Genomic DNA, 23,383 nt, shown 5'->3' with positions numbered 1-23,383 from the left:
ATCCCTGCTTTAGTTGGGGCAGGGAACAGTGCCCATCACAGGCAAGGACACCGAGGAATACCCACGCCAGGGGCCCAGGAGCACTAGTGAAGCCCAAAATGCAGCTGGCCAGGGTTGAGGCCAAGGAGGCTCAACAGATATCCTGGCACAGACCTGCATTTCCATCTTTCTACAGGGCACTTGTCTCCATTCTAGTGCACAGACCCCTTTGGTGGTGACCCAGGCAGCCCTGGGGCGACTGCTCAGCAGCACGTGGGCATTCTACAGATTTGAGCTACATAATCATTTTTAAATACGTGACCTTTCAAAAGTTTCATTGGACTCAAAATCAGTTCACAAGGAAGTACGAGATCACATTTGTCGAACAAAAGGGAAGATTTTTAAATATCGAACCTCAATGGGTATACTTTTTTGAATAGTCCAAGACAATCATTTTTGCATTCTTTACCACCTATTTGTGTGAACAGACTTTCTCAAGGATGAGACCATAAAGAATATGAAGAGATCTTCATTATAAAGTCCTGATCAGAAATAGACTACGGCCATCTCAAGCTTAAAACTTGACATAAAACATCCTGTGCATAGACACAAGCTCAGTGTTTTTAATTGAAACCTTTGAAAACATTTGGGAGTTTTACACTAGTTTAATATTTAATATCTTCCTTAAAATAGAATTTTTTATAGTGATTATAGAATATATACAAATGTATAATGAAATTGTTAATCAATGTCACCAAATCCCTGCTACTTCTCTTCACTGTCCCCTACAAATAGGATCACTTTCTAAGAGATGAGAGAGGTAGCCCCCTCTGAAAAGCTGCAGGACAGCATTCAGCATGAAACAGAAGCGCCATGACCCGCAGGAGGGAAGGGCTTGACAGCCCCAAGGTGGCTGGGCTGAAGCACCAGGCCACAGGGAGGGCGGGAATGATGGCAGGTCCTGCAAAGCACCAACTGTATCCAGAGCAATGGGAGCCACTGAGTGGACTTAAGCAAGGACGAGACTTAATCTGATTTACCGCCTATGAATCTCATCTCGTGTGCTGTGGCAGAGAGATGGAGTACAGAGTCGCAAAAGTGGAGAGAGGCCACATAGGACAGTACCATGAGGCCCAGAGAGAAGGGAAGAGTAAGGTCATCCCGAGGATCCCATCCTCTTTCCAGAAGGAGGAATCCCATCCTCTTTCCAGAAGGAGGAATAACAGGACCATGGTGGGAAGAAAGGGAGGTTGGAGGAGCATGCCAGTGCCTTCTGGTGTGAGCAGCAGGACAAATCATGATGTCCTTCACTGGGCAAGACTGGACAGAACCAGTTTTGGGGAGAGGACTGGGATCCAAAGCCCCAGGATGGATTTTTCAACAAAATGCAAATAACAAAGGACGCCTGGGTGGCTCAGCAGTTGAGCGTCTGCCTTTGGCTCAGGGCATTATCCCAGGATCCTGGGATCAGGTCCCACATCGGGCTTCCTGCATGCAGGCTGCTTCTCCCTCTGCCTGTGTCTCTGCCTCTCTGTGTCTCTCATGAATAAATAAAATCTTTTTTAAAAAATGCAAATAACAACTCTACAAAGAGATTTAATAGGCTTATCAACCATTTATTTGGCTCCTACCCATACATACTGAAATATCTATACATGAAATGATGTAAAAAGTCTGGGATTAGCTTCAAAATAATTCAAGTGGGAGAGGCAGGGAAGTTAGTAGATGAATCGCAAGATTGGTCATGAATAGCTCATTTTTGAAGGTAGGTGATGGGTGCATTAGAATTAGACTATTCTTTCTACTTTTTGTTGTACTTTTGACAATTTCCACGGTGCTGGCTGTGATCACCTAGTGAGGAAGTAGAACAAATTAGAACAGCCCCCAAATTGGGGGGTGGAGTGGGGCAGCAATGTTAGACCAGTGGAAAGAAACAAGTAAGCCCACTGCTGTCCTAAACTTCACATTCTTTGGGGAAGAGACGGACAACAAATAAACAAATATGATCATTTAAATCAATGTGCTGAAGAAACAGGGTAATATGACAGTGTGCGTGGGGGTGGCACCAGAGTAGCCAGAAACAGCAGCTCCATGACAGCATCTGACTGCCTCAGGAGCCAAGCAGATATTAATAGTGGTGCTTTTAAAATCCTTTCCATTCTACTTTTTTTTTTTTTTTACTTTTACTTATAAACAAATCTAAATTAGTGGCTATAAGCATTCTATTCTAGGGAAAGTGTTTTAACTTAAAAGCTTTTCCTCCCCTGCCCCTCCCCCATCCCTGTTTTTTTTTTACTCCAAATTTCGAGGCCATTATTATTAGTGCAAGAGTTTTACAAGTAGCGCCAACTCTGGGCTGACCCTGGCGCCCCTTTAGCATCCTGTTTCTGCCCTGGCATTTCTCCTGCCGGGTCATTAGGACCTGAAAGCCCTCTTCTCTGGGCCATAGCTTCCTACCAGTCTTCTGGCCCCAGGGGACCTCCTTCCTCTCCCTTGTCCAGGTGCTACTTCCCTGAGCAAGGCAATGCTCCCGGAGGTCCTACGCCCCAGGAGGGCAGGATGGTCGCCTGTGTCCTTGACTATTCTACTCCCAGCACCCGGACCTGTGCCTGGCACACAGTTGTCACTCAAGAAATATTCACTCACTGGGGATCCCTGGGTGGCGCAGCGGTTTAGCGCCTGCCTTTGGCCCAGGGCGCGATCCTGGAGACCCGGGATCGAATCCCACGTCAGGCTCCCGGTGCATGGAGCCTGCTTCTCCCTCTGCCTGCGTCTCTGCCTCTCTCTCTGTGTGTGCCTATCATAAAAAAAAAAAAAAAAAAAAAATCACTCACTGAGATTTCCCGAGTTCACTAGGTAAATAAGCAGACGCCCAGCCAGGGCGCAGCGTCCCACCACTAGAATGAGCTCGTGGTCTATCTTCAAGGGATACATATTCCTTCCATTTTACAGCCGCACACCTGAGTTGCTTCAGATATTCCGAGGCCAGAACTCTCTCGCCGGCCGTAGGCTTTCCCTTCCTTAGAAATCTCTTTCAAAGCCAAAAAAATAGAAACTATGGAAAAATCTAGCACGCCGAGGGAGCATTTCTACCCAGGTCACTTTACATTTCTTGAAGATACAACGAATGTAATTGAGGTAGGACAGCTTTCCCGGATAAGTCCGACAACAAACATTTTGGTTTCCTGAAAACAAAACAAAAGCAAAAACCAACAAAGCACGACAAGCCAAGTCCCGTGGGCGCGGATGACACAAGTCCGGGCGGGCAGCTCGGCCGGCCCCGAGCCTACGGGGCTCTCCCCTCCGGGGGCGGCTGCAGGCGGCCCGGGCCCAGGGAGTCAGGGCGGACGCCGGAGGCGCGGAGCCCCGCGGCGGCTCCCGGGCCGGCCCCGGACTCAAGTGACCTTGGGCGACTCTTCCCCCGTCCGACCGCTCGGGACGCCGTCCGCGGCTGAGATGCCGGCGCCGGGAGCGCCCCGCAGCGCCCCCGCCGTCCCCCGGAGCCGCGCACCGCGGCGGGACCATCCCGGGGCCGGGCACCCACCCTGCCGGCGCCCCGAGGACGGGAACCGGCCAGTCCCCAGGCGCCGCCCCGGCCGCGGGTGAGGCAGGCGGGCGGGCGCCGCGGCCCCGGAGGTCCCGGCGCTGGGCTGGCGCGGCGGCGACGGCGGCGGCCCGGGCGGCGGCGGCGGCGCATTGTTGTCGGGCGCGCCGAGCACAGCCATCTTGCGTCAGGCGTCCGGCCCCGGCCCCGCGCCGCCACCTGCGGGGAAAGTTGCGCGCGGGCGGGCCCCCTCCCCCGGGGCCGCCCCCGGCCGGCCGCGGCCTCGGGCCCGCACCCCCCAACCCCCGCCGCCGCCGCCGCCGCCGCCGCCGCCGCCGCCCGGGCCGCCCCCGCTCCCCACCCCATCCCTCCCCCGCCGCCGCCCGCAGGCCAGGCGTTCACCGGCCGCGCCCGGGCCGCCGCCCCTCCCCCACCGCCCTGGGCGCCCCGACCCCGGGCTCCGGGCGGGATGACGTGGGCGCGGGGGGGCTGGGGGGGGCAGCGGGCCGGACGCTGGAGCCCGGCCGGGGGTGCGCGGGCGGGCTGGCAGGCGGGCGGGCGGGCGGCCGTCGCGGCGGGAGCCGTCGGCCCTCCGGCACGTCTTTTGTGTTTGTACACACTCGGCGCGAGGCGGCCGGGGGGGAGGGAGCGGGCGGCGCGCGGGGGAGGGGCGAGCGCGCGCCAGCGAACGGGCGCGCGGGGGGAGGGGCGGGGGCGGGGCGCGAGCGGGGGCCGGGGGCGGGGCCGAGCCTTCCCTCCATTGTTTGTGATTGGCTGGCGCGCGGCGCGGGGGCGGGGCGGCGTGTGTTGGGGGATAGCCTCGGTGTCAGCCATCTTTCAATTGTGTTCGCAGCCGCCGCCGCGCCGCCGTCGCTCGCCAACGCCAGCGCCGCCTCTAGCTCGCCGAGCTCCAGCCGAAGGAGAAGGGGGGTAAGTTTCCCCGTCCGCCCGCCTCCCCGGGACCGAGCGCCGCTCGCCGCCCGCCGCGGGTCGGGCCCTGGCGCGGCGGGGGCGGCCCCGCGGCCCCCCCGGGCTCGGCCCGCAAACTTTTTGGCCCAGAAATGGAGGTGAGGAGCGAGTTTCCGTGGCCCCGAGGCGGCGGCGGCGGCGGCGGCTCTCCCCGGCTCTCGCCGCCTAAGCCCCACAGCAGCCTCCGCCGCGGCGCCGAGCCGCTCTCCCTCCGCCCCGCGCCCCCGGCGCCTCTTTCTTCGGCGAAATGCCGCCCGCTGCCCCTTCCCGGGACCCCAGACCCTCACCACGATCCGCGCGGGCCCCTTAACTGCCGCCCCCGGGCCCCGGGCCGCGGTTTTCGGGCGGGAAAGGGCTGGAAATCGCCGCCGCTTCCCACCCCGGGGTAACTCGCTTCTCGCTGCCTCCCCACAGTTGTTGCTGAGCTTCACCATCTTGTCTCTCTTCTCTGGTCACCGACCATATTTTCTCCCCCGTTTCTCTCTTCCCCGTTTCACGGACGGGGGAACGTTTTTCGCAGAGGGACATTTTTCTCTCCTTTTTTGGAGAAGCGGAAACTTGATGCATTTGAAATGCAAAAAAAACTTTTGCATTTTGGAGGGCGGCACGTGGCAGGGGATCGGGGCATTTTGGAGCGTTTTGGTGTGCGGTGCGTGCGGGAGGAACGGGCTCGGCGGCGCGATTGTTTCCATCTGGCCGGGCTGGGGAGCCGCGCGGGCGGCGGGCCGGGGCCGGGCCCCAAAGTTTCGGCGGGCCGGGCGGCGGGTCGGCGAGCCCTCGGGGGAGGTCGCGGCGGAGCCCCCACGGGCTGGAGCGGGGCCGGGCCGGGCGGGCGGCCCGCGGCGCCCCGGGAGCCGTACCGACGGAAAGCGGGGCTGTTTGCGGATATTTACAGCGGTCTGTGCGCTGCCGGGCGCGCCGGGGGGCGGCCGCGGAGGGGGGGGGGAGCTGGAAAACCCCCTCCCCCCGAAATTTGACTCGACCTTTCTGTGGTTTGTGGCTTCGTTGTTTTGACTTGTCCGTGGATTGGGTGCTTACAGACATTTCTAATTTCTGATTTAATTGAAGACATTGAAGCAGAAGCAGTTTGGGGTCTTTTTTGTTTTGCCGTTTGTCGCTCAGGTTTGGCATTTTGAGAGATGATTGGCCTTAATGCTAACAATCTTCTGGTACTACAGTTTGTTTCAAGAAGTCCTATTTGGGTGGTAGACGTAATCTGCACCCTTTCGAATTACATAACGTTACGGACATTGTTGGGTTTTGTTTGGGTTTGCCGGGGGCGGGGGGTGGTACTGGTAATTTCCAGATTGGGGGGGGGGTCGCTTGTGACAGGAAACTTGGGTGTTTGGTAGTCGGAGACATGATTTTCGTTTTTTAATGCTGGTAGGTAAGTAAGGAGGTCTCTGTACCATGGCTCGTACAAAGCAGACTGCCCGCAAATCGACCGGTGGTAAAGCACCGAGGAAGCAACTGGCTACAAAAGCCGCTCGCAAGAGTGCGCCCTCTACTGGAGGGGTGAAGAAACCTCATCGTTACAGGTATTTAAAAAAAAAAAAGGAAATAGTGGGACAAAGTCTGTCCGCGGAAGCAGTATTTATATAATACAACACAAGAGTGTATAATCAGACTTCTGGCTTGAGGGAAACTAATGTCTTTCCCCCTTTGAGTATTTGTTAATACTTGGAAGAAAAAAGTGTGTGTGTGTGTGTGTGTGTGTATGAATTTAGTGTTGGGTTTTAGGAACGTTTTATTTTGAAACTGCCGAAAGGAGACCTATTGAGTCACTAATAACGTTCGTGGATAGAGTAACATTTTATTTCGTTTGTTATGTTAGTGGTATATATTTTTTAAATCGTAAAGTGTTTTAAATAAACATTTCTGAGAACACTCACTTTTGGTGAAACGAGAGGTTTTAATATTAATTTTATTTTCCCAGTAACCAAGATGGGGGACGTCTTATTTGAGTAAAGTTCTCATCCCTCGTTTACTTGAATTGGTTTATTTCCTTGTTATTAGCACAGTATGGGTTTTGAACTACACTAAACAGTGTTGTTAAGAGCATCTGCCATTAGAGGGCAGAAGTTGTCCATACTTAATCTCTTTGAATGACTTTATAGTTACTCTCAAAAGCTCATTCGATGGAAGAAAATAAGTCAGATTTGAGGTACATTTTTTTTGCCAGCAGTTACTTAGTAAAAACAAAACCACTCAGTCTTCCACGTGGAAGATACGCTGCACAATCATGAGTACTCAGGTGGGATTATTCCCGAGTGATGAGCAGTAGTCTAATAAATGCACTCTGGGGAATCCAACTTAAATAAATAGACCACAATAGTATTTTTATTTTTAAGATTTATTTATTAATTTATTTATTTGTGATAGAGAGAGAGAGAGAGAGAGACAGAGAGAGAGAGGCAGAGACACAGGCAGAGGGAGAAGCAGGCTCCATGCAGGGAGCCCAACACGGGACTCCATCCCAGGACTCCAGGATCGCGCCCTGGGCCAAAGGCAGGCTCCAAACCGCTGAGCCACCCAGGGATCCCCTACAATAGTATTTTTAAACGAGGCTCATTGGATGGTGTTGGTAGGTCTTTCAGAAGAATTGAGGGTGCGGGTGGGAGTGAGTGTGATGCCAAATTGAGAAGAGTCTGAATTGAGACTTTATTGTTAATGGCGCAGCACCCTCCCAAATAATGATAACAGAAGTTACTGCCACGTCTGTTATAGATGAAAATGAATGGGACTTGAATGAATTCCCTGCCAAGACTCTACTTTAATACCATACTTTTTGGTTTAAAGGTACTGTTACTCTTGATACGCTTGAATATTCACATCATATTATAAATTGATAAGTGAAACTTTTATAGAAGCTAAAGAAAACATGGAGGGTCTGTTTTTTGGATATTAACTGCATTTCTTTAAAGCTAACCACTTATCCTTTTACGTTTTTTATATGTTTTGGTAACCATTACTTTAACGTAGGTTTTTTGTTGTGTTGTTTTGTTTGAAGGCCTGGTACTGTGGCACTCCGTGAAATTAGACGTTATCAGAAGTCCACTGAACTTCTGATCCGCAAACTTCCTTTCCAGCGTCTGGTGCGAGAAATTGCTCAGGACTTCAAAACAGATCTGCGCTTCCAGAGTGCAGCTATTGGTGCTTTGCAGGTAAAATGGTGGGTGGGAAAGGCTCTGCTGGGTACCAAGAACAATTCTAAATCTTTATGTTGCTGATATAATTTAATTATCAGAGGCCTGTAAGGTAATACCTGTACTTCACTGTTGAGGTATCAGAAAGATTACATTGTTCAAGGTCATATATACAGAACTGTCATTTGATCCCATTTGGGTCCCAGAGTCCTAATAATGAACCCGTTTGATGCCAAAGCCAAGTGCGCGTTCTTATATGCCTTTTTTTTTTTTTTTAAGTTTTAAACGTTGCTTTGAGAACAGTGCTTAAAGGGGGAAAGAACCCTCTTGTTCATCGTGCTGCAGGATGGTACAAAGACAGTGAGACTAAAGGTCTGTATTGGTAATCAGCTCTAAACAGTGACCACTGGAAAAGGAATGTAGGATGAATGTCTTACTGGCTCCGAGGGAGCAGGTGCAAGGAGAGAGAGCAGTGTCTGGGATGGGCATAGGCTGTATTAAAGAATTGTGTATGAGGTCAGAGGAAGCACAGGGGTAGTTAGGATTGGATTGGCGATAGGAAGAAGAAAAGGTTTGCTGAAAGATTAAATGGTATGTGTTAAGGGACAGGGATTTCAAGACTTGTAGTTAGGTAAAGAGGATTATGGATTTCCACTTAAATGGGAAACTATTGAGTTTAATCTTAGCACCTGTGCATCAGAACTCTGAGAAATAGTTTTAGAGGTAATTATGTATCTGAAATATTTGTGTTTTGAGCCAAGATTAAAAATGCCCATAAGGAAGATATTTGATTGGCTGAAAGGATATATTTAACGTCCGTTAGTAAAGTGTAACCTATTTTATGTAGTGCTTGGCATTCTTTAGATCAGTGAACGCTCAAGGTATGGGAAGGCTGCCACGTCCATCAGAGCAGTGGGTTGAAAGTGATTACAAATGCAGATTGCTAGGCACAGCGGACCTGCACTGGAATCTCTGGTGGGGAGAGGGTCCACAGTCTACATATACACTCCATTGGAGGATTCTCAAGGCTGCTGTTGCTGTGCTGAGCTGTTGCTCTCTCTGTGAGGAAGATTGGATAGGTGGATTCTCCACTGAAGTGTAATTGGTTGAGCTGTTTCTATGGTTAGTCTGAGCCTCTTTTGATTGGTGCATTCCAGGAGTAGGCATCCATTAAATTCTCAATGAATGGAAATTAATGAAATTTCAAACTACTAAAAATTTTCCAGTACTGTTACTTAACTATTTTCTGTTTTAATATCCTGAAGTCTCATAGATTACTACAATTACAAATCACATTTCTCCCACTGTATTTTTAACTGTGGAGACATCACTGAGCTTGACAAGCATTTGGTACAGAGCTGCTAGTTTTGTTTTCTAGTTAGCCTGACTCTCCTTCAAGAACATGCTATACTTGGAAGTCCCACATGTTTCAGTTTACCTGTCAGTGATGGGGCCTTATAAATTGAAGTGACTAAACAATCTGGGTAGAGAGTTCACGATGTAAATTTACACCGTCACTGTGATTATGGGGTGTGTTTTACATTAGTGAGTGTGATAGTGTGGGTTTTAAGTAAAATGTTTGCCTCTGCTCCTCAAGGTACTCTGGCAGTTCCAAAGTTCTTTATTGGAAAGAGGAACCTTGGTTTGCAGCTTTTTACGTGTTTGCTCTTTAAGACCTCATCTCAGGTCTCTTTAAGATGTGGCGATGGAGAATTTGTTAATGGAAATAAGGTAATAGAGAGCCATTAAATAAAACTCCAGAAGTCAGTGAATTTTTGGCTTTAGAATTACACAGTTTACAAGTTTCAGAAGGGGGCGAAGTACAGGAATGGGGGAGAGAAATTAGTCTGTATGATAATCAGAAGTTGACAAACTTAAAATTCAGCCTTTGCCTTTAACATCTGAGAGTTTGGACTAAGGTGTCCTTGTGTGAAAAACTCAGACCTTGATGTTTTGAAATGGTGGAAGAACCAGACCTTGAATATACTCAAAATGTCATAAATTAGTATTTACTTCCAATTGGGAGATGTTTTTTAACCGTTATCTTAAAATTATGGTGTTTTTTGGGGGGCTATAAGTTTACGTGGCGTTCTCTAATTCCCATTACAGCCTTAGTGTTTAGGAGACTTTAGGACCTGTGTGACAGAATTAGAAATATGGGTCACGATCCAATCCCTTGTGAGTACTAAATACTCCCCTAGAACTGACCAGGCACAAGCCAAAACCACCAGTAGCCAGGTTCTAGGATGGTAGTGAGAGCTGCAGGCTGCTACATGCCACATCAGACCAGGACCAGGGTGCCTATAGATCATGGTCCTAAAAGGTCTCAGGATCATGGGGCCTGTGGTTGGCTTGTCCATAAATAAAGCAGCTCATAGTGCTCCATTTTGCAAAAGCATTCCAGATGTGCACAGTCGTGAGATGATGCTGGGTGAAACAAGACTAAACCCGTATCTTTCCTGAGGAACATCAGTCGTAGGATCTGATGTGTGTTGTGAACCTGTAAGAGTAGGCTGCAGTATGCTATATTTAAGAATGAGTCCCTGGATAAGGTGTTCTGCTTTTAATAAACATTCTTTGGAATGTTTGCATGGAAATGCTGCAAACTTAAGAGTTAGATTTAAGGGGGGAAAAAACTATCTCTTGAATATCTACCCAGAGCAAGGCATTCTGGGTACAAAATGAGATTGTTGAATCTCTACCCCTCACCCTGCTCCCATACTCTCTTAAAAATATATATATATGTTATATATATATATATATATATATATATTACTATATATAAGACTCTATTAAGTAATTGGCATTAAAAGGTGGCAGGTGTAGAGGCCAGTGAGTACCAAGGAGTTAAACCATTTGAAATAATTGTTGCTGTGTTAATGCTATGAAAAGCAAATCTCGGGGTTTTTTTGTAAAAAGCAAATCTGCCTGTTCCTATCTACATGTCTTATATCATTAGCATACCTGGCTTAAACTGTTCAAGTATTTGATATGTGTTGTTTTTAGTTTTATCATTGCCTAAGGATTCCAAAATGGAAAAGTTTTATTAGGATAAAAATAGCAAGTATAAAAATCTGCTTTTTTCTAAGTATCTTCAACAGAGAAGTAACTTCGCTGTAGAGGAGGAGACAGGGCCAGATAACCTCTCATTTCATGCTCTTTGTCCACTAGAACAGTTGGGCTGAGGACTGGGCTAGGAACCCAGTTTTCTTCATTCCAGAATGAGTAAGCAGATGTTACAGCTTCTAGTAAAGGGTGCTTCAGCTTTTCACATCTGTAAGAGAGACTAACAATTTGAGTTGAGTTCATTATAAGTAGAAGCCCCTCTTTTTCCTCTTCACCTGCCAGATGTCCGTGGACAGACCCTACAGCTGGTGGTTTTGTGAATGCTGGTAGGAGATAAGAGGATGCCTTCAAAGAATCTTGAAATGTAATGGAAAAAACTAAAGGGACCAATATTAATACTAGAAGGTAAAAGGTTATTAGAGATTGGGATACAGAGGAAGGCACCCTTTGAAGGGGGCATGTCTAAGCCAAATAGGTCCAATCTGTAAGGAATAAAACGCTGATCTGATCTAGTATATTCTGGGACCCGTAGTCCTCATGTGATCAAACAAGTGTAAAAGGAAAAGTAGATGGGGCCATGTCATGGGAGCCTGTGGATTATTGGCAAGGCAGAGAGGTTCAAGCAGGTACAGGAGTGTGAATGGGATTCAGAATAAGGAGGTCACTGGTGAGGGAGTGTTATTTTGGATTGGATACATGATTCGATTTATCATTGAAAGGATGAGAATGTTAGAGTTGAGATGGGATTTCTTGGATTCAGTTGTAGGTCGTTAAGACATTTCAGTTTATGAGAAATTGCATATTAAACATTAGGAAAAAAATTACTTTCTTAATAATGAAGTAATTTGACTTTTGTGTAATTGGATAAAGATTTCCAAACTGGAGCTTTCCACTGTTGTAAACTGCCTTTCAACGTTGTCCCACTGGTGTTTGAGTAGAAGCATTTGGTAAAATAGTCAACATCACCTGAAGTAGGTTTTCAGAGGGTTCAGAAACTTCATCTTTTTTAAAATTTTATTTATTTATTTGCGAGAGACACAGAGAGGCAGAGACATTGGCAGAGGGAGAAGCAGGCTCCTCACAGGGAGCCCCCAGTGTGGGACTTGATCCCTGGACCCGGGATCACGCTCCAAGCTAAAAGCAGACACTCAGCCACTGAGCCACCCCGGTGACCCAAAACCTCCTCATCATTTTATAACTGATTCAGAGGCATCTATACTGTTGGTAATTAACACCATTAATATCTTTTTCTCTGTTCTTTGCAGGAGGCAAGTGAGGCCTATCTGGTGGGCCTCTTTGAAGACACCAACCTGTGTGCTATCCATGCCAAACGTGTCACAATTATGCCAAAAGACATCCAGCTAGCACGCCGCATACGTGGAGAACGTGCTTAAGAATCCACTATGATGGAAAACATTTCATTCTTTAAAAAAAAAAAAAAAAATTTTTTTTTTCTCTTCTTCCTGTTATTGGTAGTTCTCTGAACGTTAGATATTTTTTTTTTCCATGGGGTCAAAAGGTACCTAAGTATACGATTGCAAGTGGAAAAATAGGGGACAGAAATCAGGTATTGGCAGTTTTTCCATTTTCATTTGTGTGTGAATTTTTAATATAAATGCGGGGACATAAAGCATTAATGCAAGTCAAAATGTTTCAGTGAACACGTTTCAGCAGTTCAACTTTATAACAATTATAAATAAACCTGTTAAATTTTTCTGGACAATGCCAGCATTTGGATTTTTTTAAAACAAGTAAATTTCTTATTGATGGCAACTAAATGGTGTTTGTAGCATTTTTATCATACAGTAGATTCCATCCATTCACTATACTTTTCTAACTGAGTTGTCCTACATGCAAGTACATGTTTTTAATGTTGTCTGTCTTCTGTGCTGTTCCTGTAAGTTTGCTATTAAAATACATTAAACTATACCTGCTTTTGGTCTTTATTATCCACCTTAGCTGTGAAGTTAAGTCACTTGAAATTTTCATATTAAAAATAATTTGAGTGTCATCAGTGTTTTGTCACTTTATATCTGAGACAGGGCTGCTGAGATGGGGAAAGGAGAAGTAGTAAAATTTGTGGAGTAAATCTCAACTCTTTGGATATGTTGTATTCTAAACCAATATTTCACAAACCCAGCTGGCTAACAGAATCACCTGGAAATAGTTGAATCTTCATAAGTAGCAAAAGTACATTTTTATAAACATTACTATGCTATTAAACTTTGAATGTTTAATAGTAACTTTTTTTTTTTTTTTTTTAAGATTTTATTTATTCATGACAGAGGCAGAGAAAGGCAGAGGGAAAAGCAAGCCTGCAGGGAGCCCAACATGGGTCTCCAGGATCACGCCCCGGGCTGAGGGTGGCGCTAAACCGCTGGGCCACCAGGGCTGCCCTTAATGGTAATTTAAATGCAAATGTAACAGTCTTGAGCTCAAAAGTGCATTGGAGATCTGGCTCTTTTCAAGATGGTGTGTATTAACCCTGAAGTTATTAATCAAGCACCAATGGTTGATTCTTAGCACTGTTTTATTCAGCATTGGAATGATGAGTGGGAGATGTACTGACGTTCCTTGTAACATTTGAGTGTGTGAAGCTGCTGAGCACTCCTAGTCTATAGGTAGGATGCTGGACTTCCATTCTTCCTGCTCTCAAGCTCGTTTTTAACAATTTCATTTTTATATTGATCCATCAAAAATCACTTAATGAGAGAAATACAAAGTTAGCTTTAGAGCCTGATTTTAATGTCTTGACATGGGATCATAGTTTTTAGTGCAATCCTTCGCAGAAGCTTTAGGCAGGCACTGGTATTACTTGGTATTGAACAGAGTAACAGTATGATACAAGCTGCAAAAAGTCGGATTATTATTTTTTAAGTTCTACCCTCACCGTGGAGCTCAAGCCCAAGAGTCAGACCAGGAGTCCTGTGCTCCATTGATCCAGCCAGACTGCCCCCAAGAAGCCAGTTTTTAATGAATTTTCCCCAGTTTGGTTTTTGCAGTGCAGAGGGGCAGATGCTAGGGCCTGTTCATGAAGAATTACTGGGGAAAGTGGGCATCTCCAATAGGGCAGGAGAAATTTGCTAGTATGTTTACAAATAGGAAATGCCATCCTTTGAATTAACTCACTTAGAATCTACTAAATTTTGCTCTTCGTGAACTAAAAAAGCATGTTTCTATTTTTGTCAAAGTCCCCATGAAGTGGTTATGGTAATCAGTTCTGTTGCACAAGTTAGGGGCACTTTGCACACTGTTGAGGTGCTGATACATAGTTGTACATGACAAGATGAGGCAGGTATTTTCTTCCTCAAAATAGATGAAGTTGGCGCTCTCCGTACGCAAATGTCTGGCCACCATGATGAGCTTGTCTCAATACTCTAGGACTCTTGGATGGAAGTGATACGGACCCCTAGGCTGATGATTCCCTTCCCCGCTATGCTTTGGAATTGGTATTTGACAACCCTACCCATTGGATTTGGGCCCAAAGTGGTGTGTGGGAGCTGTGGCCTAATTCCACGATCAACGTCAACAAGGTTCATTCACCCACTTCTGAATACTAAAGGAACTGAGGCAAACAGCCACTGGTCTAAAGCTCACAGGAGAAAAACCATACAACGTTATAGGGTAAGATAAGAATAACTACGTACATAGGTCTTGGGAAATCAGGAATACTTTAGAACTTTCAGGGAGGAATTTGGAAACCTTGTTCTCAAGCAAACGGAGTCAGTCTCACTGGGCCCAGGTGAGTGAGTGTTGGAAAATGCTGTTCCCTCCTCATCTTGACAGCTGAGGATCTGAGAGGAAATAAATTCAAATGTGCAAATTTGAACCTACCAAGGATCTGCTAGATGCTGAGGATATAAAAGATAAGCTCCGACTCAAGCTTCGCAACCCCATAAGGTGGGTGCCCTTATAGACCCGATTTTACCCATGAAGAAACTTGTCTGTGGCCACATGGTTAACGGAGGACGTGGGATTTGTTTCCCAGTGGACTAAATCTAGGACTCTGTTCTATTCCCATGCTCTGATGGAAGAGTCACTGATGTTGCTGGGAGTGCTAGAAGGTAAGGAAAGTCTCGATAGTGGAAACATCAGAAAAAAGAAAATTGGGAATGGGGTAGGGGAGCAGACTATAGAAATCATAAGTTCCTCTGCATTTTTCATCACCTGTTCATTCTCGAGCAACCTCCTTTCCATTCCCCCCCACCTCCATTATTTCCTGTTGACTCTTAATCCGAATAACTATCTCTAAAACTTTGTACTTAACACCTCTGCCATCCTGGTCTAAGCAGGTTGGGTGGTAGGATACTACCTTCTGCCTGGACCCAAGCAACACCTCACAGCAGCCCGCCTTCACCTGCTCTGACTCCCTCTGGCCCCTTCACACAGCTCCTGGGGAATCACTTCTAAAACATTCCAGGTCATTCTCCCACTTAAAAAAATATCCAAAGGCACCCAACATCTAGCCTCATCGGCTCATGTGGGCCTACGTGGGCCTGGGCTTGCCAGGCTTTTCTCTCCATCTGCCCAAATGCCTGAAATCAGAATCTGAAATGACATTGTTTGCTTTTTTATCGACCACCTCCACTCAGATGCGCTACAAGAACAGGGTCTGCCATGCTCTCCCCTGTTGCCCCAGAGGTGGTACCTGGCGCACCTGAGTAAGAGTGCCCCACGGTTAAGAGTTCTGGCTCTGGGGGATCCCTGGGTGGCGCAGCGGTTTGGCGCCTGCCTTTGGCCCAGGGCGTGATCCTGGAGACCCGGGATCGAATCCCACGTCGGGCTCCTGGTGCATGGAGCCTGCTTCTCCCTCTGCCTGTGTCTCTGCCTCTCTCTCTCTCTCTGTGTGACTATCATAAATAAATTAAAAAAAAAAAATTAAAAAAAAAAAAGAGTTCTGGCTCTGGAGGGGATGCCTGGCTGGCTCAGTCAGAAAAACATGTAAGTCTTCATCTCAGGGTTGTGAGTTCGAGAGCCCCATGTTGGAGGTAGAGATTACTAAAAAATAAACTTAAAAAAATTTTTTTTAAATAGGGATCCCTGGGTGGTTCAGCGGTTTAGTGGCTGCCTTCAGCCCAGGGCGTGATGCTGGAGACCTGGGATCGAGTCCCACCTCAGGCTCCCTGCATGGAGCCTGATTCTCCCTCTGCCTGTGTGTCTGCCTCTCTGTCTCTCTCTCTCTCTCTCTTTCTTTCTCTGTGTGTGTCTCTGATGAATAAAAAAATAAGATCTTTAAAAAAAAATTTTTTTTTTAAATTTCAGGCACTGCAGCTAAACTGCAACTCTCCTAGCTGTGTGACTTTGGAAAACTCATCTGATTACCCGTGCTTCATTCCTTAGTTCAGTAAAGATTCAGAGAGCACCTTCCATGTGCAAATACAGAAGTGAACAAAACAACCTTCCCTGTCCTCATGGAGCTACAATCCAGTGAGGGAAGTAGACAATAAAGTAAAATACACAAGTTATCAGTGCTAAAGAGGAAAACAATTTGTGGATAAGAAGTGTGGTGTTCCGGGCAGCCCGGGTGGCCCAGCGGGTTTAGGGCCGCCTTCAGCCCAGGGCCTGATCCTGGAGACCTGGGATCGAGTTCCACATTGGGCTCCCTGCAAGGAGCCTGCTTCTCCCTCCGCCTGTGTCTCTGCCTCTGTGTGTGTGAGTGTGTGTGTGTGTGTGTCTCATGAATAAATAAATAAAATCTTAAAAAAAAAAAAAAAAGAGTGGTGTTCCAAGGCAGGTGGGTGTTGGGAGTTTGGCCAGGGAAGGCATCAGGGATCTTCTGAAAAGAAAAATATCTGAAGGAAAGGGAAAGGAGAGCAAGCCACACAGAGGTGGGGAAAGAGTATTCCAGGGCCTGGCCAGGGTCCCTTGAGCAAGCCTGGTGTGTACGGGGCGGGCGTGCAGGGAGCAGGCGTGGCTGCAGCAGAGCCAAGGGGCGGAGATCCTCAGAGCAATCAGATGTGTGCCAGGAGCCAGATCTGGGTGCTAGCAGGAGCTTAGCTATCCTCGTGCTGAGACTGGGAAGCTCATCAGGTTTCAGTGGAGATTTCAGGGAAATTGTTAGATGGGAGCCTGCGGTCTAGGAAGGAGTTCTGGGCTAGAGATCGGAATTCAGAAGTCACCAGCAAAGCTATGGTCTTAAAGCCAAGAAGCTGGATGAGCTCACCAAGGGAGGAGATGGAGATGTAGCAAAAGAGATCCAAGGACTGACACTCAACATATACTTGAAGGAGTCTGAGGAAGAGAGTCAGGTATATATGGAGTTTGGAAGCCAAAAGAAGAAAGTGCTCCAAGGAAGGGAGTCAATGGCCACTGTCAAATACTATTGAATCGAGCCGTATGAGAGGTGCCCACTGGAACTGGCAACGTTGCGGTCTCTGTGGTCTTGATAAAAACAGTTTTGGTGGGCACCTGGTTGGCTCAGCAGTTGAGCATCTGCCTTCGATTCAGGGCGTCATCCCAGAGTCCCAGGATCGAGTCCCACATGAAGCTCCCCTCAGGGAGCCTGCTTCTCCCTCTTCCTGTGTCTCTGCTTCTCTCTCTGTGTCTCTCATGAATAAATAAATAAAATCTTAAAAAAAAAAAAAAAAAACCTCAGTTTTGGTGAAACAAGGGACACAAGATCCAACTGGAGTGGATTCAAGAGACCTGGGGCTTTAATCAAAACGAGGGGATCCGGGCAGCCCCGTTGGCACAGTGGTTTAGCACCACCTTCAGCCCAGGGTGTGATCCTGGAGCCCCGGGATCGAGTCCCATGTCAGGCTTCCTGTATGGAGCCTGCTTCTCCTTCTGCCTGTGTCTCTGCCTCTCTCTCTCTCTCTCTCTCTCTCTCTCTCTCTCTCTCTCTCTGTGTCTCTCATGAATAAATGGGTAAATCTTTACAAAAATAAAAATGATCACACTTCTGGGCACCTGGCTGGCTTAGTCAATAGAGCATGTGATTCCTGATCTCCAGGTGGTGAGTTCGAGTCCTATGTTGGGTGTAGAGCTTACTTTAAAAAATAAAATAAAAAGAGAATTGGAAGAATGAGAAACAGCAACAATAGGTAATTCCAGAAGTCTTGTTTACAGTGGAGAAAAATGGAAAGTAGCTGAGGAGGAAAGTCAGAATGGCGGGGAGGGCAGGGAGGGTGTTCCCCCCCTAAGGTGGGAGAAATAGAATGATTATTTGCCATGGTGTGTTTTCAATGTCTATGTTGTTGGAGTTCTGAGGATTCTACGAATCAAAGCATGTCAAGTGCTTGGAACTGTTCCTGAAACATAGTAAATGCTCAATAAATAGTCACTGCTAGTTTGATTATAAAATTGTTATTACTAACAATATTTGTCTTGGGCACATGGGTAGCTCAGTGGTTGAGCATCCATCTTTGGCTCAGGGCGTGATCCCGGGGTCCAGGATCGAGTCCGGCATCGGGCTCCCTGCATGGAGCCTGCTTCTCCCTCTGCCTATGTCTCTGCCTCTCTCTCTGTGTCTCTCATGAATAAATAAGTAAAATTTTAAAAACAAACAATATTCATCTTGCCAAAGAGTTTCAACTACAAAATTATTGGTTTTAATGAGATCTCAATAAGACAGCAGGCTATAAAATATATAAAAATCAATAGAATTTCTATACATTACCAATAACTGGTTAATATTTATAATTAAACTAAAAAAAATATTTATAATTAAACTGATTGTTGGTTATAAGATCAGCATATAAAAATGCAATATAAAAAATAAATAAATAAAAATGTAATATAAACAATTATATCCACAATGTCCACTAATCTATAACACATCAAAAAATAAACATAGGAAATGTGTGAGAATTACTTTTTTTTTTTTTTTTTTTTATGATAGTCACACAGAGAGAGAGAGAGGCAGAGACACAGGCAGAGGGAGAAGCAGGCTCCATGCACCGGGAGCCCGACGTGGGATTCGATCCCGGGTCTCCAGGATCGTGCCCTGGGCCAAAGGCAGGCGCCAAACCGCTGCGCCACCCAGGGATCCCGAGAATTACTTTTTAAAAAAATATTTTTGAAAGCCCTAGAAAAGATGTGAATAAATCAAGAAAGATGTATGTTCCTTGATGGAACTACTCAACACTGTAAAGATCTGGGATCCCTGGGTGGCGCAGCGGTTTGGCGCCTGCCTTTGGCCCAGGGCGCGATCCTGGAGATCCGGGATCGAATCCCACATCGGGCTCCTGGTGCATGGAGCCTGCTTCTCCCTCTGCCTGTGTCTCTGCCTCTCTCTCTCTCTCTCTCTCTCTCTCTCTGTGACTATCATAAATAAATAAAAATTAAAAAAAAACTTAAAAAAAAATAAAAAAAAACCACTGTAAAGATCTTAGTTTTTCCCATATTGAATAAGATCACCTCAACACAAATTCTAACAAGATTTTTTTTAAGATTTATTTATTTATTCATGATAGACATAGAGAGAGGCAGAGACAAGGAGGAGGGAGAAGCAGGCTCCATGCCAGGAGCCCCATGCAGGACTCGATCCTGGGACCGAGGATCGCGCCCTGGGCCAAAGGCAGGCGCTAAACCACTGAGCCACCTAGGGATCCTCCTCTAACAAGATTTTTAATGGAACTTGACACATTAATTCTGAAGTCCATCTGGGAGGGAAAATATGCAAGTAAATTAAGACATTTTAGAAAAAGGAGAAAAGACTTCCTTTAAGCACCTGTCATGTTAAAGGCACCTGGGTAGCTAGGTCAGTTAAGTCTCTCTTTTGGTTTTGGCTCAGGTCATGATCTTAGGATGAGATTGAGCCCCTCCATTGGCTCCCTGCTCAATGGGTAGTTGGCCTCCCCACCTCTTCTCTCCCTTGTCCTCTGCCCCTCACCTCACTTGTGCACCTGCTCCCTATCTCTCTCTCTTTCTCTCAAACAAATAAAATATTTTTTTTAAAAAGAAACAGAACCAAGATTATATGAGAATCCAACATACAATGTAGTGTTCAAAACTTGGATAAGAGGGGGGGCACCCTAGCTGGCTCAGTCCTCAGAGCATGGGACTCTTTTTTTTTTTTTTTTTTAAGATTTTATTTATTTATTCATGAGAGATACAGAAAGTGAGGCAGAGACACAGGCAGAGGGGGAAGGAGTCTCCCTGCAGGAAGCTGGATGTGCGACTCAATCCCAGGACCCCAGGATCACTACCTGAGCTGAAGGCAGAGGCTCAACCACTGAACCACCCAGGTGCCTCTGGAGCATGGGACTCTTGATCTCAGGGTTGTGAGTTGGAGCCTCACCTTGTGTGCAGAGAGTACTTAAAATAAAACCATTAAAAAAAAAACTTTGAATAAAAGTGAACTTCAGTTTTTTTAAAGAGTAAGATAATTGTAGTATTCACAAAGGAGCATGTGTTCCTACATGTTTTAATACTCTTCCCCAAATCTCCATTTCGTTCCCTAGAAATGTAAAGGTATGAATTTCTAGGGCAAACTTATGTATTGCAGTAGTATTTCTTTTTTTTAAATTTTATTTATTTATGAGAGATACAGAGAGAGAAGCAGAGACCATGCAGGGAACCCACTGTGGGACTCAATCCCGGGTCTCCAGGGTCATGCCCTGGGCCAAAGGCAGGCGAGGCGCTAAACCGCTGAGCCACCCAGGGATCCCCTATAGTGCTGTTTCTATAAGGGAGAAATCTGAGCAACCTAAAGCCTATCCTTGGAGGAATGGCTAAATAAAATTTTATGTAGTGATACTAAGAAATACTATGTAGCCATTAAAAAGAATGAGGCAGAGAAACCAATGCTTGCGGATGTGAGAAAATGTCCAAGCTACACAGTTAAATCGAAAAAGCGATCTGCGGGATAGTGGAGCGTATTTCTTCTCTAGAGTTTAACAAAAACAGTAAGCAAACAACCAAAACCTTTGCAAGTAAACGCGCGGATATGGACACTTGGAGCGTATGCGGAGACTACGTGCCGGAAAAGGTCTGGAAACTCCGGCGGAGCCGCACAGCAGCCCGGGGAGGGGCCACGCCGCCGGCCAGGCCCCGGGCTCCGCGAGCCCCGTCCGCAGCCGCCGTAAGGCTGTACCGGTGCCGGGGGCCGCGCACCTGCTCCCTCGGGGGTTCTGCAGGACCTGCGAGCCGGCTGCCACCGCGTCCGCAGAGCGCAGAGCGTCCCCGCCCCCCCGCCCCCCCGCCCCCAGCCCCTGTCGTGGGCCCGTCCTGGGTCCGCGGTTCCGCCTCGCGAGAGTCGTTTTGTGTGTCCCTCCTGGTTGCACCCTTGCGCTGTCACCGACGTGTGCAACCGAGGCACCTGCGGGCTAAGTTACGGAGGGCGTCAGCTCCGCTCTCCCGTAACCCCCGGCAGGACGCGGAACCTCCACGGGCCTCAGTTTACCCGTCTGAAACTGGAGACCGCTTGTGCCACCGGGGGAGACTTTATGTGGCTTAGGACTGAGCTTTTTTTTTTTTTTTAAGTCTCTATATTTTTTAGTTTCTATATTTGACTCCTCTCTGCCCCCAGTCCCGGGGCTGGAACTCGCCAAGCGATCCCAGGGGCGAGCATTTGAAGGCGTCTAACGGACCCTGCACGCGAACCCCGGGGCTGCAGAGAGCCCCTCCCCACAGGAGCATTTCGGAATCATCGTAGGGATGCGGCTGGCGAGGTGCAGGAGGACGTCGGACGCTCAGCGAACGGCCGACGCTGGGGCGCCCGGGGTCCCCCGGAGTCGCGCTCGCTGCAGCCCGGGACGCCGCTCGTCCAAGCCCCTCGAGCCCAGCCCGTCGCCCCCGCCCCCCGCGCTCCGCCCGCTCCAGCGGCCGCCCCCAGGCCGTGCCCCCTGGGTGGCCCCGCTTCGCCCACCCGGACCACGCCCGCCAAGTTCCGCTGTGTCCTCAGGCCACACCCAGACCACGCCCCCGGGAAGCTCGCCGCGCCCTCCCTGGCCGCGCCCCTCCCAGATCGCGACTCCAAGGTCACGCCCCTCAGGAACTCTCCCTCCAGGACCACGCCCCCCACGCTCCCACCGGGCCCCCGCCCCGCGCCCTGCCGCGCGCCCCGCCAGCCCCCACCCCACCCCCCGCTACCCTGGGCGCTCCCGCCGCCCGTGCCTGGGCCGCAGCCTCCCGGGGAGGACGCGGGCTCGCTGTCCCCGCAGCGGCTCCGGCCCCGGGGTTTGGGACCCCCCGCCCGGGCGCGTGGCCTCCTGGAGGCCCGCGAGCTGCAGCGGCCGGTAGGGTGCGCCCATCCTGGCGGGCTGTACGCGGCCCCCGGGCAAACAGTGCTGGGCCGGAGGTGCCTCCCGGGAGGTGGAGGGAGACCTAGCGTTGGTGAGCCGAGAAGCCCCCGCGTGCGCCGCCGGGACCTGGCTCCGACTAAGCGGGGCGCAAAGCTGGGGCGACACTCCGGGGAGCCCCTGCACCCCGGCCTTCCCCCTCCTGCCCCCTGCCACACTCCGGCTTCAGGCTCGGCCTCTGCTAGGAACTGCGAGGCAGGGTGACCAGGCGGTCCCCGGGTCCCCAAGGTCTCCAGATCCCCAAGGCCCCCCCACCCCCGGTCCCCAAGATCCTCAGATCCCCAAGGTTTCCATATCATCCCCAGTGTTCCTGGTCAAAAGGAGGCATGTCATTTCTTTTTTTTTTTTTAAATATCTTATGTATTTATTCATGAGAAACACAGAGAGAGAGAGAGGCAGAGACACAGGCGGAGGGAGAGGCAGGCTCCATGCAGGGAGCCCAATGTGGGACTGGATCCAGGGTCTCCAGGGTCATGCCCGGGCCAAAAGCAGGCGCTAAACCGCTGAGCCACTCAGGAATCCCCAGGCATATCATTTCTGACTCGGGAGGGGAGGGCCTGGGGCTGAGCACTAGGCCAGGTTGTCCTTCTGATGACCTCCAGGATGAGCAGGATTTACAGGGGTCAGGACCAGATCTTCCTCAGGAACCAGCATGGGAGCGTGACACAGAGATCAGCTAGGAGGTCACCACAAGGCCTGCAGAGCTGCCCTGGGACAGAGGGAATCCCAAGTCCTGGGGAAGCCGAGTCTTGGGGACAACAAAGGTGGTGCGGTATACAGATGGCCTTCAGCATGCAGGGAGGGTGCCCCCAAGGGCACCCTACAGACCTTGGTCAGCTTTTCTCCTGGTCTGGTTGGTGGGGGTAGGGGGGGGAAATCCCAGCACAAGTACCACCTTTAGGGCGGTCTTGTCCAGAGGTTTGGAAGAACCATTTAGTAAATCAGACACTTTCCCCCACCTCACAGAATCAAGTCCTCACAGTGAGTCTGAGAGAAGGCAGGTTAAAGCACTCTCAGCAAACCAGGATATTTTTCCAAGGAAAGGGCACATCCAGAGAGAGGATATCACCTTGACTTTGGAGGATTTCAGCTAGGTGCTGCCCGGGATCTCCCCAGAGCCTCTCAGAATCTGCCAGTCACCCCCCTCTTGGGAGTTAAGGAACATACTTAGCCCAAGATTTCCAGGGCCCGACAATGTTGAGGACAGTTGACAAACACTTCTCTCTTTATATATATAGATTTTATTTATTCATTCATGAGAGAGACAGAGACACAAGCAGAGGGACAAGTAGGCTCCCTGCAGGAGAACGATTCAGGACTCAATCCCAGGACCCAAGGATCAGGACCTGAGCCGAAGGCAGACACTCAACCACTGAGCCACCCAGATGTCCCAACAAACACTTTAAAGAAGGCTGTTTGGCTTCCTACTCGGGGTG

The 23,383-nt window shown here is 48.6% G+C and overlaps 1 protein-coding gene and 1 long non-coding RNA gene across 4 annotated transcripts; one reads left to right on the top strand and one right to left on the bottom strand.

Annotated features, from left to right (window-relative positions):
- Nucleotides 1-1,574: 1,574 nt before the first annotated feature.
- LOC112648814 (uncharacterized) lies at nucleotides 1,575-3,614 on the bottom strand. Of its 2 annotated transcripts, XR_007411996.1 has the most exons (3): nucleotides 2,940-3,567; nucleotides 2,626-2,776; nucleotides 1,575-1,830 (listed from the first exon to the last, which is right to left on the bottom strand). It is a non-coding gene; the product is annotated as an uncharacterized LOC112648814 (long non-coding RNA). The 2 variants fall into 2 exon arrangements; XR_003129337.3 differs by having other exon boundaries at nucleotides 1,575-2,776; nucleotides 2,940-3,614.
- A 685-nt stretch (nucleotides 3,615-4,299) lies between these two features.
- Nucleotides 4,300-12,482, top strand: LOC112648813 (histone H3.3A). 2 transcript variants are annotated; one of them, XM_035718522.2, is made up of 4 exons: nucleotides 4,300-4,453; nucleotides 5,880-6,030; nucleotides 7,503-7,656; nucleotides 11,970-12,482. In XM_035718522.2, the coding sequence occupies exons 2-4, from the start codon at nucleotides 5,903-5,905 to the stop codon at nucleotides 12,096-12,098; spliced, it is 411 nt and encodes a 136-aa protein (XP_035574415.1). In that variant the 5' UTR covers nucleotides 4,300-4,453; nucleotides 5,880-5,902; the 3' UTR covers nucleotides 12,099-12,482. The 2 variants fall into 2 exon arrangements, with proteins under 2 accessions (XP_035574415.1, XP_048968421.1); XM_049112464.1 differs by having other exon boundaries at nucleotides 4,328-4,453; nucleotides 5,885-6,030.
- The last annotated feature ends 10,901 nt before the right edge of the window (nucleotides 12,483-23,383 follow it).

The sequence above is a fragment of the Canis lupus genome, chromosome 7 (genome assembly GCF_003254725.2).
Source record: "Canis lupus dingo isolate Sandy chromosome 7, ASM325472v2, whole genome shotgun sequence".
Lineage (NCBI taxonomy): Eukaryota > Metazoa > Chordata > Mammalia > Carnivora > Canidae > Canis > Canis lupus.
Note: the sequence above shows the minus strand (reverse complement) of the source record. Positions and strands in the feature narration are given on the sequence as shown.